Here is a 12990-nt window from a genome sequence, read left to right as displayed (position 1 = left end):
GTGTGGGGGGGGTGCTTTTTTTAGCTCCTTGTTGAAGCGGGGAAGGTGCCAGCGGGGCATTTGGTCTTTACCAGCCCGGTGGTGCTTGCTGAGCAGCGACCGGTGCGGATGGAGCAGCAGGAAGGCGGAAAACATCAAGGAAATACTTAACCAAGTAAAGTTTTGGAAGCAGCACTTTTCTTCAAGTATCAGGGCCTTTCCTTTCCAGAACCCCCCGGTTTGGATAGGCTGGGTGCTGCTAGGGGAAGGCTGGAAGGAGGTAAGTATCTTGGGTGGTGATCCAAGTGGAAGGTTCTCAGGAGAAGTTAAACTGCCTTGCTGTTGTGCAGAGTACTGCTGTTTCCACTGGAAAGGGCAGCACTGCCGCAAGCTGGCCTCTCGACAGGGAGATGCCAGCTCAAGGAACTGATGACACAAGGTCTTTTTCCCCTCTGGATACACTTCCTTAACACAAACCTTTAGGAGTGGCAGCCATTTCCTGCTCTTGGCAGACAGTTTGAGGTTTCTAGCTGAATTCCTCCCTGTGTAATCAGTGACTTCGATGTGTTTTTTGCAGCGCTTGCATCTTAGTGAAGATGTGGCTGGGGCAACCTTCATGGCAGCGGGAAGCTCTGCTCCCGAGCTCTTCACGTCCGTCATAGGTAACTAACCTGCTGCTGTGTCTTGAAACCTCCACCTGTCCCTGCCTGGGATTTGGAGCTGAAATGGGATGGCCAAGCACCGGTGACATTCCTTGTCACCTGCACTCCAGGGAGTGATTGTGGGGAGTCCTCACCAGGTGAAGTGGCTCTGTGGAAGGGCCGCTATCCAGGGCGGGATGCTTTGGAAGGGTTTGGTCTGCCCCCTGTCCTGCCCCCCTGCACTGTCTGCTGCGCTGTCCCTGGGATGTACCAGCTCCCTGGGGTGGCACCCAGCCGGACTCTGTGTCCTTGGCTGCAGGCTTCCTGCCATCGCCTCCGCTCCAGTTGGTCTTCCAACACCCCTTCCCACTGGGAGAGCCAGCGTGGGGAGGAGAGGATTCTCAGTGCCTTCTCACAGCACCAGGTTGGTCAGAGCATCACACTGCCAATGCAACTGCCTGCTGACAGGAAGTGTGGTCGAGGGATTCAGCATCCCTTGAGACTGAGAAAACTGGGAAACTCCTGTGGCCCTGTAGCAGCCTCGAGCTACAAGGGAGCTGCAGCCGGCCCCTACAGAACGATGCTGTACAGGGTACCTGGTGCAGGGGGCAAGCATTGTCACTGTTTCACTCATCCTTGGGTAGGTGATCATTAGAGCAGTGCCTGGGAGGTTACAGTGGGCTCTCCATCACTGGAGGGAGTTATTCTCCTCTTAGGTACTTTCTCCAGACTGTATTTCAGCCATAGCTATCAGAATACAGACGAATTCACACAGAGCTGCGTCCTCTGCAGAGAAGTCCTTGCACAAGCAAAGCCTTAACATATAGGAACTTAAAACTGGACGAAGTCAGGTGGATTCCTGGTGAGGGATAGTGCAGGTTGGAATTAAACTAGATGCCTTCGAGCAGCTTAGAGAAGCCTCAGTGGTCAGCCCAGTATCTTGCTGGGGTTTATCCACTGACACCTGGGGTGCGTGATGGCTTCTGTGTAACACCTTTGTGAGGGAAGGATGAAGTGGGGAAACCAAAAATCTAAACTACACTGTGGGAATAAATACTGTGGGAACGTGAAAAGCGAGTGGGGAGGGGAGTTCTACCACACCGACAGCTGGCGGGAGCCGGAGGGTTATTTTTAGGCTGACTCCCTAAAGATGGTCCTGCGGAGCAGCGTGATGCATCTGTCAGCTCACCTCCCTCACTATTAACCCCATTGCCCAATTTTAACCAAATTTGACAAAAGAGCTCTGAAATGCAACCACGTAACTCCTCCAGAGAGGCGTCACTCACCGTGCAAATAGCTGGTGGCCAGGCAGCTCTGAACGGGCTCCAGTCCAAGCTTCTACTTGCCTGATTGAAGCTGGTGGGGATGGGAAGATGGGGCACTGGTTTTGTGGGATAAGGTAGTTTCCTGCAGGCTTGTGCCCGACCAGCTGCTCCCACAGTGCTTGCTCTCTTGTATGACATGTATTGTCATGACGTTGGGTCGCAGGACCAGGACGTTGGTGACATAGACGTGCCTGAGGTGCTTGGTTTTCATTAGATGGCCTGTCCTGGCCCCCTCAGAAAGGGGGTTCTGCCACCCAGGTTCACCCCAGTGCCTTTCCCTGCTAGTCACCCTGTAAAATATGAGAAGAAAGGAGGCAGATTGGGTATGTGCCTTTGGATTCATTAGTGGGGCAGGATGCCTGCAGGTTTTTGTGGAAAACTGCTCTTTCCGATTCACACAGCTCGCCTTGAACTTCTTTTTCAGGTGTTTTTATCACAAAAGGAGACGTAGGCGTCGGAACCATCGTGGGCTCGGCTGTATTTAACATTCTCTGTATTATCGGTGTGTGTGGGCTTTTCGCAGGACAGGTAAGAGCATTTAGTGATTTCCAATAGTTCCTGCTTCAGCCTCTGCCTTTGCTGCGCCACGCAATCAGCTGCCAGCTTCGCAGCTTGCCACAAATGTGTCAGAGGAACAGAAGTGGGTTATCTAACACCTTCTCTTGATCGCTATTGAAAAACATGTCACAGTGCCTATATCTGGTTCCTTTAGACTGAAGGCAGCATCTGTGCCTCTGTGGGGGCAAAAAGGCACTTTGGTGCGCCACGCAAGGCCCAGCAAGAACAGCGACGCTCCAGAGCACCACTAAAGGTGCTGCCTTCACGCAAGATGGTTTTAGATACGCGCGCTGGGCTGGCATGATGTCGCTGGTGCCTGGCATGGCTTAACGAAGCTGTACAAGTGAGATACAAGCTTTGCTCAGCGCTTACCTCATTCCTTATATACAGAGTCACAGCACAGTGTCTGCGGGAAGGGGCCTCTGGAAGGCTCTGATCACCACCCTGACCCCCCCACCTTAATGCAGGGCTGATCGCAAGGTTGGGTCAGGTTAGCCAGGCAGGTTTTGGATGCTTCCAGGGGTGCCCCAACACATTTTCCTCACCAGCACTAACGTTTCCCATTCCTTGTGTCATCTCTGACTGTTTCCTGGTGTGTCAAACTGCTTATGACAACACAAGCTATTCCTCTGAAATGAAGGTGATTAGGTTGTGAGAGCTGAGCTCCGTCTGAGTGGCAGACATGAGTGACTGTGTAATTAAATAACTCAATCAGCATTCACCTTAGCGCCTTTCCATCATGCTCAGGGCTTTTACAGTCTCATAAAATGGTATTTGAAATGCTACCCTGCAGGCTCACCTGTAACGGGGAGAAGCAGGATAACATGACCAACACAGGGCAATAGGATAACTACCTCCAGGAGGAGGATTCAAGAGAAGGGGCCCATGTATCATGGTCAGTGCGAGGAAGCATGCGGAGATTGGTCTTTCCTGGGAAGGTTTGAAATCCAGTTTTATTACCTCCAGGAGGAGGATTCAAGAGAAGGGGCCCATGTATCATGGTCAGTGCGAGGAAGCATGCATGTCTTTCCTGGGAAGGTTTGAAATTCAGTTTTATTTGCCTTAGCAATGAACTTTTTGAGGATGAAGGTGAGCATTTTTCCCTCTGGGGAGGCTTCAGGAGCAGCTCACAGTGGTACTTTTTAGCCCCGTAAGCTCCCTGGATTTGCTGGGAGCTGCATGTGCCCAGATGTTAGTGGTCCTGCTGCAAATCTTCCTGTGAAATCCCACTTGATTTAGGCCGGTTTTTAATGACCAAAGCCTTCCCGGGGCACAAAGCCCTGTTCCCCAGGGGTGTTCCCCTGTCAGCAGTAGGACATATTGCTCAGGTTGCTTTTTTCATGACACTGAGGCCAATTAACTGTGCAGCATAACAGCAGTGGCGCTAATTCTCCCGGTTTCCATTCTCCACGTGATCTATTGATTGCTTGCTTCGGGCACGCAAAAAGCTGGCTACACTGCACAGCTCTCAGTGGAAGGGTTTCCTGGAGTTTGGGGGTCACAGAGAATGTCAGTCCCCTCCAGTGACCATTTATGGTGGGAGGTGTTGTTTCTGAAGGATGTAGCACAGCCCGCATGCTCCGGTGAACTCAAGCCTTCTGGGTGTGGTAGCTTTCAGAAGTTCAGAGGGCGCCAGGCTGCTCTAAGTCATCCTCAGTGTGGTCTGAAAGGCTCTTTCTAGCCAAGAATTGGGATTTGGAGTCGCTTTAAACTCTGTTTGCTGCAGTTGAACCCACAGGGAGTGAGGGGGAGCCGGGATGATTGATGTCACTGCATGGAATGATGATTTCAAGGGGCAAATAAGAAACCTCAATTTAAATAATTTCGATATTCTACATAAAACTATGTTTTGGCTTGTGCTTTTCATTTTTTCCCACTCCCAACCCCCCACCAACAAGTCACCCACTGGTGTGGCTCACCAGTTTGTGTTACTGGGGTTTGGGGTTTGTTATCAGAGATGTCTCTGCAGAGCCACCAGCGTCAGGGCCAAGTGATCGGCAGTTGGATTTCTGTTCTGTGGGGTTCCTGGATCTCGTGTTTGAGTTGCCTTGTAATGGCCCCCGTGAGCCGGGGAGCAGTTGTCAGTCTAGGCTGCTCGCTGTGCTCCAGCTCCGTTGGAGTGGGGGTTTCTCTTAGGGGTTCAGAGCTGCTGAGTCAGCAGCTGGAGTACTTGGGGTTTCAGATGGGACCTGTGAGTGAACGGGCAGGGGTTTACCGGCCAAACTTTGCTGTCACTGAGCCTCCCCCGAGGCTGCTTGAGACACTGTATTCTGGGACTCCTGACTTGGACAGCAACATCCAGGCAGCCCAGTTCCAGGCTGGAATGCTTTTGGGTTGGTCAGGCTGGGAGAGAGCAGCGGAGAATTCAGCCGGCATCAGCAGCAGTTTCCACCTGATGATGTTCACATTGCCTTCATTAAGCCAAGACCATCGTTAGTGCTCTGCTGTCACGAGGTGGGTGTTGCAGGCTGCTGCGGTGGGAAAGAAGGGCTGGTGCTGTTCCCCCAGCTCAGGGAGCCATAAATCTGCAGCAGGGCAGCTTGTCTCCTCCCAGAGTGCTCAGCTCAGAACTGGACAGGGAGGTCTGTGCTGGAGATGGTGGGGCAGGGTGCGCGGAGTGCTGCATCGCCCGCAAGCTGGAACCAGGACAACAACCTGCAGGGACGACTGTGTCAGTTCCATGAACATGCCTTATTTTTGCAGAGCAGTTCAGTATTGTGAGCAAACCTGAGTTTTGTTTGGGGGGTGTTTGACTGGTAAAAGGTTGAATTTAAAAATAAGGCCCAGCTCTCCTCAGGATATGTTTTATTTTTGAATTAGACTGTAGAATCACAAAAGTGTTTGGGTTGGAAAAGGCCTTTAAGAACATCAAGTCCAACATCACCCCAGTACTGCCCAGCCCCCCACTAAGCCAAGTCCCTGAGCACCACATCCACACGGCTCTGAAACCCCTCCCGGGATGGTGACTCCCTCCTCCCTGGGCAGCCCCTTCCAGTGCCTGACAGACCTTTCTGGGAAGGAATTTCCCTAGTAGCCAATCTCCTGACAAAACTTGAGGCTGTTCCCTCATCACTTGTCCCTTGGGAGAAGAGACACCCCCCACACACACACACTCTCCTGTCAGGGAGTTGTAGGGAGTGATAAGGTCTCCCCTGAGCCTCCTCTTCTCCAGGCTGAACCCCTCCAGCTCCCTCAGCTGCTCCTCACAGAAATTGTGCTCCAGACCCTTCCCCAGCTCCGTTCCCTTCTCTGGACACGCTTCAGCCCTTCAGTGTCCTTCTTGCAGTGAGGGGCCCAAACTGACACCAGGGATCAAGTATGTATGCGCCGTGCTGGATACATTATTCCTTGACTTAAGGAAATAGCGGGTTTGGCTACACGCACCTTGTTTAAAACCCGAAACAACTCCACAGCCCCAAAAGCTGTTACCCATTTACTTGAGCAGCACCTCTAATGCGTTATTTTTCTAAGCCTCCAATAGCTGGGAAGGGCACACTTCTCGGAATAAATCAGAATAGCCACCCTGCTGCTGGAAGTGGGGAAGAAAAGTGGGATGCCTACGGCTCTGTGTGAGGCCGCACACCCAAAACTGGCCCTAGAGCAGCGCTGTCAGAGTTGAAATCAATGGTTAGAAAATAGCAGCGTTAAGGTTCCTTGTGCAACCTTAATTTGCCCTCCTGGTGCGTACACATTATTACACAGCCCTTAATTACAGGATCCCATGCTGGATTCTCCACAAGGTCCCTGCCTCCCGTGGTGCCCAGAACAGACTTTGGGTGCTTAATGAGCAGCTATTAATTAGTTTTCCCTTCCTTGTGCAGCGTGTGCCCATTCTGCCTTATTTCCCGGGCTCTATTCATGCCCCGTTCCAGAAGCAGAATTATTAATTTCCCCTTGAACTTCTGCCCATCTCATCACTGTTGTATTTGAGCAGTTGATGAACAATTAATTAGTTTTCCCCAAACCCCTGCGAGATGAAGGGAGGTTTTAAAGACAGGGAAACAAAGCACAGAGAGATTAAATACAAAAGAGTAACTTGTCATTTAGGGGCCCATTATTGCTGGCACAGGCCTGCTTGTCCCCTGCATGTGTAGCATCCTCTGGCATGTTCTTTGTTCTGAGGGCAGCTCCCTCTGGCTCTAGATGCTGCTGGCTCCAGATGCTGCTCCCACTGCTCCACCTTGGCATTGTACAGGGCTTTCTGTGCTGGGGTGGCCCTGGATTGAGTGGCCAGCTTGGTGTCATGTGGCTCAGCTCTCCTTGGAAGCACTCAGCTGAGCCCGTGTTGTTCTTCACGGTGCCAGCCTCACCTTCCACAGAGCAGCTCCATCGTCACAAGCCCTGGTTCTGTCCCTGGGGCCATTCCTGACCTGAATAAGCAAGTGTCTTGCCGTCATCTCCTGACATGGTGTTCCTTCTAAGCTCCCAGGCATTCCCAGTTTCTTTCTACTTGGTATGCCTCCCTGTCCCCCTACCCCATTTCTTGAGGCTTGAGAGAAAAGCTTTCTCTGGACAGATTTCCTCCCCTGGATGATGGACCCACCCCATAGCTGTCTCTCAAGCATTCAGCTTTCCCCCAGTCCCACAGCTGTATAGATTCCTTATCACAGAATCATGGAATGGTTTGGGTGGGAAGGGAACTTAAAGCCCACCCAGTCCCACCCCCCACCATGGGCAGGACACCTTCCACTAGACCAGGTTGCTGCAAGCCTCATCCAGCCTGGTCCTGAACAATTCCAGGGATGGGGCATCCACAGCTTCTCTGAGCATTCCTTGTCCTCTCCTTCATGCCCTTAACCTGCTCCCAGTGACCAGCAGCTGCACTGCATCCTGATTCAACATGCTCCTATGGTGCTCGTCGCCTCTGCCTCTGGAGCAGGAGGCTTCCCCATGTGTGCTGGAAGTAGGTGCCAGGAGCCAGGGAGATCTCTGGAGCCCTGCCTGTCTCAGCCCTCGCTCACATGGGAGGATGCTGCTGGAAGCTGGTACTGTGGGAAGGAGAAAAGGCAGCCTAGCAGACGTCTAGGCTTTCTGCTTAGACATCACTCTGCAATAGCTTGGGAGCTGCCAGAAGCCCTCAAGCAAGGTGCTAATTGGAAAAACTTCCACTTCATTTCTGTATTTATGTATTTAATTTTGAGATTTTAAGGAATTCATCACCTTGGCAGCTGGAGCCCCCATCCTGCGAGCACCTGCAGCCAAGCTCACTCCTGCAGCCTGGACTGCCCGCAGGACAAGTGTCCAAAAGCCACATGGCTTGGTTGTGCTGTCTGCACTTAGCCCTCACTTTGAGGTGTCCAGGTAACCGTGGTGGAGCTGTCACACTCCCCCAGAGCCGCTCTTGTGCCAGAAAACAACTGGTGTAGCGAAAAGCGGGTTTGACGTACCGCTGTGCTCCCATTTCGTTTGCATCCCACCACCCATCCGGGAGAAGTCAGAGACACCTCTGCCCATCAGACCCTTCATGGTTGGTGGGCTTCTTCCTCATTTCACAACCAAGGGGGTTCTGGGTTACACAAAGTACCTTTGTGCCACGGTTTGTTACTGGGAAGGAGAAACATGCGTTTCAGTGTCCTCAAAGGGACCTGGGTTTCTCTGGTGTTGATGGCACCTTGCGGGTCAGGACTGGAGGGATATTTTTCATTTCTGTCCCTTCTCACTGGCAGGAGCAATGACATCTCCTGGGGATTTTATCCCTGGCACAGGAGGACCTGTTTCCAGAAGCTGGCATTCAGTGTGGGCTGCCTCCGCCTGCAAAGGCTGCGTTTCCTGAACTGGCACCCGCACTCTGAAAAGCAGATCTCTCCTTAAAACAGCTTAAACCGGCCCTCTGGAAGCTGAAGAACTTGACCTCTGATGCATTTTGAAATCTCCAACCATATTTAGAGAGAGATAAACCTACCCTTGTGCATGGCGTGGATGTAGAACACCTGGCTTATCCAGCACCAAACTGCAGCCCTTGGCAGTGGTGCCAAGGAGGATGAAGGAGGAGAAGAGGTTAGTGAGAAGTGCCCAAGGGAAAGCACCATAACCACACGTCACTCCAGTTTTTCATCGGCACAGCTTGGGCTGTTAATTCCCATTTAACCGTGGTGTTTTGGGGTGTTTTTCACTTGAGTTCTAGCTTCTCTGCCTCGCCTTTCTTTGGACAAGACTGGCTGCTCCGGGTGGAGCAGAGGACCATGAATGCTGGATTGTTTTGGGGATTTTAGAGGCTCTTGCAGTTATTTCTGCTGTTGGCGGTCTAGTCGGTGCCATTCCTCACTATGCTGGAGTTAAAGAGGACCACCTTGGCCACCCAACCCACCTCCTCCTGCTCCAGTGGTATTTTACCTGCAGAATCACTAAATCCTGAAGGCTCTCCTCTGCCCAAGCCACAGCATTCCCTGGGCTGGCGATGCTTCTTGGGCTCACCAGCCGATGGGTGCTCGGTTATGTTTGAGTGTGAAACGTCGCCGAAGAAAGGGGTGTTACCACCAGTGAAGAGCCAAGGCAGGGAAGCTGAACAGAGCTTTGATAACCAGGTGGAACACTACTTATTGAAGAGCCTGTGATGCTTGTAATCTGTTTTTAACCTCGTTCTGCCAGACAGTTAGCTTGCCTGCATCTTAATCTTTTAAGCTTTAATTTCACTGATGAGTAATTCAGACTGGAGTCGTTACTGATCTTTGGCTTCATGATTGTGGGCATGAGGGCTTTGGTTTTATTCTCCTTCTCCTGGATCGTGAAGGAGTTTTGGGAGAGGAGAGTTTGAATGTTGGGTTTTATCTTACTTGGTCTGTAACGGTTGGTGGAAAATGTGGAAAATGGTGGGGAAGTAGTTTAAGGAGAACTTGGTGCTGGCCATTGGGACTGTACGCTGCTCTTGTCTGGGACACAGCATGGTTTTGGGCGGGCCACACATTCCAGTGGTTCTGGACCTGCTCTTTCACCAATGGGAATGTGCTGCAGGCTTGAAAGCAAGGAAAGGACAGCAAGATGAGCCAGACAAGAACCCAGCGCCGAGATGTCCAGTTTGACCCAGAAGTCAGGGCTGCAGTCCCGATAGGAACACGGAGCTGCTGGTGTGGCCACGGGTACGTGACACCCTGAAAGTTGGAAGAGCAGACATTGGAGAGGGCAGGAGGATGCTGGTGGGATTTCAGGGCTGGTTTATACAGAAATGCTGCCCGAGAGGCCTCAGAGAGGCTGCAGCCTTTCTGTGTGACCTAGTCAAGTCCTTGCACACCCCAGGAATAAACGGGATGATCCCAGCTGCTGGGCCAGCAGCAGGAGCTGCCTGGGCTTCCTTCCCCAATTGCTTCTCGGCCATTTGCGTCCTTCTGTCTTCTGCTGGAGCAGTCGGGGAGGAAGTTCACCCGCAGTAAAAGCAGCGGAGTGCTCCTTTTCCCTCAGATTTTCTTGCCGGAACGTTTGGCACAGCTGAACGACTCGTAGTGATGGAGCAAACCAGAGTCCTTCCCAGCTTGCCTTTGAACACAGCAGTGTTATCTTGGGAAGTGGGGACCAGCTTTGCAAAGCCTTCTGCACAAGGTTGCATCCGTAGCAGTGTACAAGTAGGGATGCACTCAGAAGAGTTGAAAATGGATTCCCAGTTCCCAGTTGCCTCTAAGCACCAGCACCCTTGGAGGTCAAGTTTTCTCTGTCAGAATTCACACACAGGTCGATACTCTGGACTTGGCATTGGCTGGATTCTTTCCCGACATCATCTGAGGTGTAAAAGCAAGGTAAATTACCAAATCTGGGGTTATGTCTGACAAGGACTGGCCAGTCTGGGGACATGTGTGTGCTTTCCCGCACCACGTCCACAGCTGTCCCTGAATTCTGCTGTGAATCCTGTACGGAGTTGCCTGTCGTCCAGGCAATGTCTCTGGATGCAGGTCTTCGGGGTGTCGCTGCCTTGGCGCTGCGGGAGTCCGAGGTGAAGACACTGGTCTGAATAACTCGCGGGCATTATGTGTACTGATGGGTCAGGGAAATATTCCTGGCCTTTCCCCAGGTTTAGAGAGGGTGCACTGTTCCCATTCGGAGAGCAGCACAGGGATGAATTGCTGCCGCAGTAATAAAAATAGCAAGAGCTGCTTAGAAAAAGGCAAATATTCCCAGGGAAATAATGAGAATAAATTGAGTGGGTCCGCAGTGGATGATCCGGGAGCTGGACTGACGGTTAAACTCTGCAGAGAATGGCTAACCAGTGGTAAAGTTAGGGGGAATTGGAAGATAGCTTTCCTCCCAGTAAGCCCATTAGATCAGAGCTGCTCGGCGATTTCCAGCTTACGGAGACGTGTATTTTAAGGGCTGGATTTTTTCTGGCCTGACCCCTGCTCATATTTTATGTTTCCCTTCAGATCAGCTGTGGGGGTGTTTAGTGGTGGTCATGTCCAGTGGAATGATTTGCTTGTTGCAGGTAGGATGTAGCAGTGCCAAAAACAAGGGAAGGTTTTTGAAAATGACCCTGCAGGTCTGGCTGGTCAGTGTTTGTAAACACTGCTGGAAGGGGGCAGTGATTATCTTCAGAACTTCCTCCCTGCCTTACGTCTTCATCACAATTGCAATAGGACCGATGCACTGAGCAGCAAGAGAAAGAAGGGTGTGCAAAACGCTAAACATGCCATTGCCATTTCCCCCCTTCTGGTGGGTCACGACCATTAAAACAGCGCAGGATCTGCAGCCTCTGCACCGTGGGCATCCCCTTTCGCCCCCCCGTGCTGCTTTTCCTGGTGGGCAAACCCTGCCCGGGGCAGCCACTGCCTTCTGGTGGGATTTGTCCTCTTTGGTGACGGGGAGGATGGAGAGCCCAGTTCATGGGACGTTTTGCTAAGCTGATGAGGGGGGATTTGCTTGAGATGGAATGATCTCAGGGAAGTATGAAAGGCATGGGGAGGGTCTCTCCCAAAGGCCAGTAATGTGGAAGGACATGGCCAGAAGCCATGTGGCAGATTTCAGACCTGGATGAAGGCTGCAGCCAGGAAGATGTGACTGAGATACCACTGGAAGCCTCCGATGCTGGAGGAGGGATGGGCAGCCTCTGGGATCCTGATTCCATGTCTGAATTATGAGTCAAAGTGCCACCAAGACCTCATCACCCTCTAAACAGGACGTGGGGTTTCCAGCTCATGCCTCTTGGCTCGGTTACAGCCCTGCTGTGGCAATGCTGCTGGTGTGATGGGGGCCCCCAGGTACTGCTGGGCAGGGTCATGAATGATTTGTGGCCACATACACAAGTGGGTGCTGGTAAACTGGTTAACACTGGGGCAAAAAAGAGCTGAACAGAGAGGAAAACTGTCAAATCTGAGTTGGATGTGAACAAGGAGGGTATGAGTGAGAAATGGTTGGTGCAACCGCACAGTGTCTATCCGTGACTTTTGTGGGTCTCCCATTTCTGGAGGATTTCAGCCCCACACGGTCCCACGTGCATTTATTCTCCAGTGTTCCTGGGTAAAACATCTCTTATCTCTTGGATAAGGAGGGGAGCACTTAATTAGCTGGCCCAAGCTTAGGCCATGAGTGAGGGCAGCCCAACAACTGTGTTGCTTCAGTCCCTGGTGAGCACCCCCGGGGCTAGCTCTCTTCCTCAGAGTGGGGATGTCTCCCGGGAAGTGCTGAGGCTCTGCAGTGGCTCCTGGCTGAAAGTGGTGGATGGATCTGCAGCCTCATTCGATGCAGAGATGCATAGCGATGAGGCAGTGTCACTCGTACATTAATATATGGTGCTGCATTGATGTTGCAGCTGGTGAGGATGAACAGGGAGGTGACTTTTCATTACCTGAGCTGAGCAAGGAGTTCTTAAAAAAATCAATGGCAGAGCCTGTGCCTCGTCAAGGGAAAGGGAGAAGCCCTGAGAGATCTGTCCCTTTGAGGACTGTCTGGGGGAGTGAGGCCCTTGACAGATTCCCTGAAGGCAGGCAGGGATGCTCAGCTTCTCAGGAGGCAGGATTTCCCAGGCTGCTGTCAAGACAGGCAGAAAGGATTAGGCTTTTCTTGCTTTTCCATACAGATAGCACAAAATCTGCGGGCTCTTTTTGACATCTCTGGTTTGAGGTGCTGTCTCACAAGGGGTGTCGCAGCTTGGTGGGTTGGTCACGGCACAGGAGAAGGTCCCTTGAGGTGGGGGCTGCCTGGTTGTGGCCGCCAGCCCCGTGGTTTATTGGTCTCACAGCCTGGTCTCATGCTGTTCCTGGAAGCGTGAGCTGACCCCAACCACCACCCCTAGGCCTAGACCAGGTTTCAAAGGCTCGGAGGCTTGCCTGCTGTGGCCCAACACAACTCATCACATGCGCACAGATCACCACACAGACACACGCAGGGCCTGAGGAGTGGGACCAGGATCCTCGCCTTGAAGGGGGTTTACATGGTGAGGGAGGTTGGGTGCTGTCAGGATTCACCCAGGAGGATGCCCAAGCACCGTTGTAGGCGAGCCGTAGGGGTGAGACACACCATCTCTGCAGTGCCAGCCTGGCTTGTTGGTGCCAGTCTCTGTGACGATG

General features: G+C 52.2%; 1 protein-coding gene across 1 annotated transcript in view; it reads left to right on the top strand.

The window, feature by feature from the left end:
• LOC104512363 (sodium/potassium/calcium exchanger 3-like) overlaps window positions 1-2473 on the top strand; it is a gene marked incomplete at both ends in the record, with an annotated part of 12203 nt that extends 9730 nt beyond the window's left edge. Inside the window, 2 exons of the mRNA XM_010155312.1 lie at window positions 557-641; window positions 2370-2473. Coding sequence (XP_010153614.1) covers window positions 557-641; window positions 2370-2473 — 189 coding nt within the window. The remainder of the gene's footprint in view (window positions 1-556; window positions 642-2369) is intronic.
• Between the last annotated feature and the right edge of the window lie 10517 nt (window positions 2474-12990).

The sequence above is a fragment of the Eurypyga helias genome, unplaced genomic scaffold (assembly GCF_000690775.1).
Source record: "Eurypyga helias isolate BGI_N326 unplaced genomic scaffold, ASM69077v1 scaffold14817, whole genome shotgun sequence".
In the NCBI taxonomy this organism is placed as follows: Eukaryota; Metazoa; Chordata; class Aves; order Eurypygiformes; family Eurypygidae; genus Eurypyga; species Eurypyga helias.
This window is presented reverse-complemented; position numbering and strand designations above follow the sequence as displayed.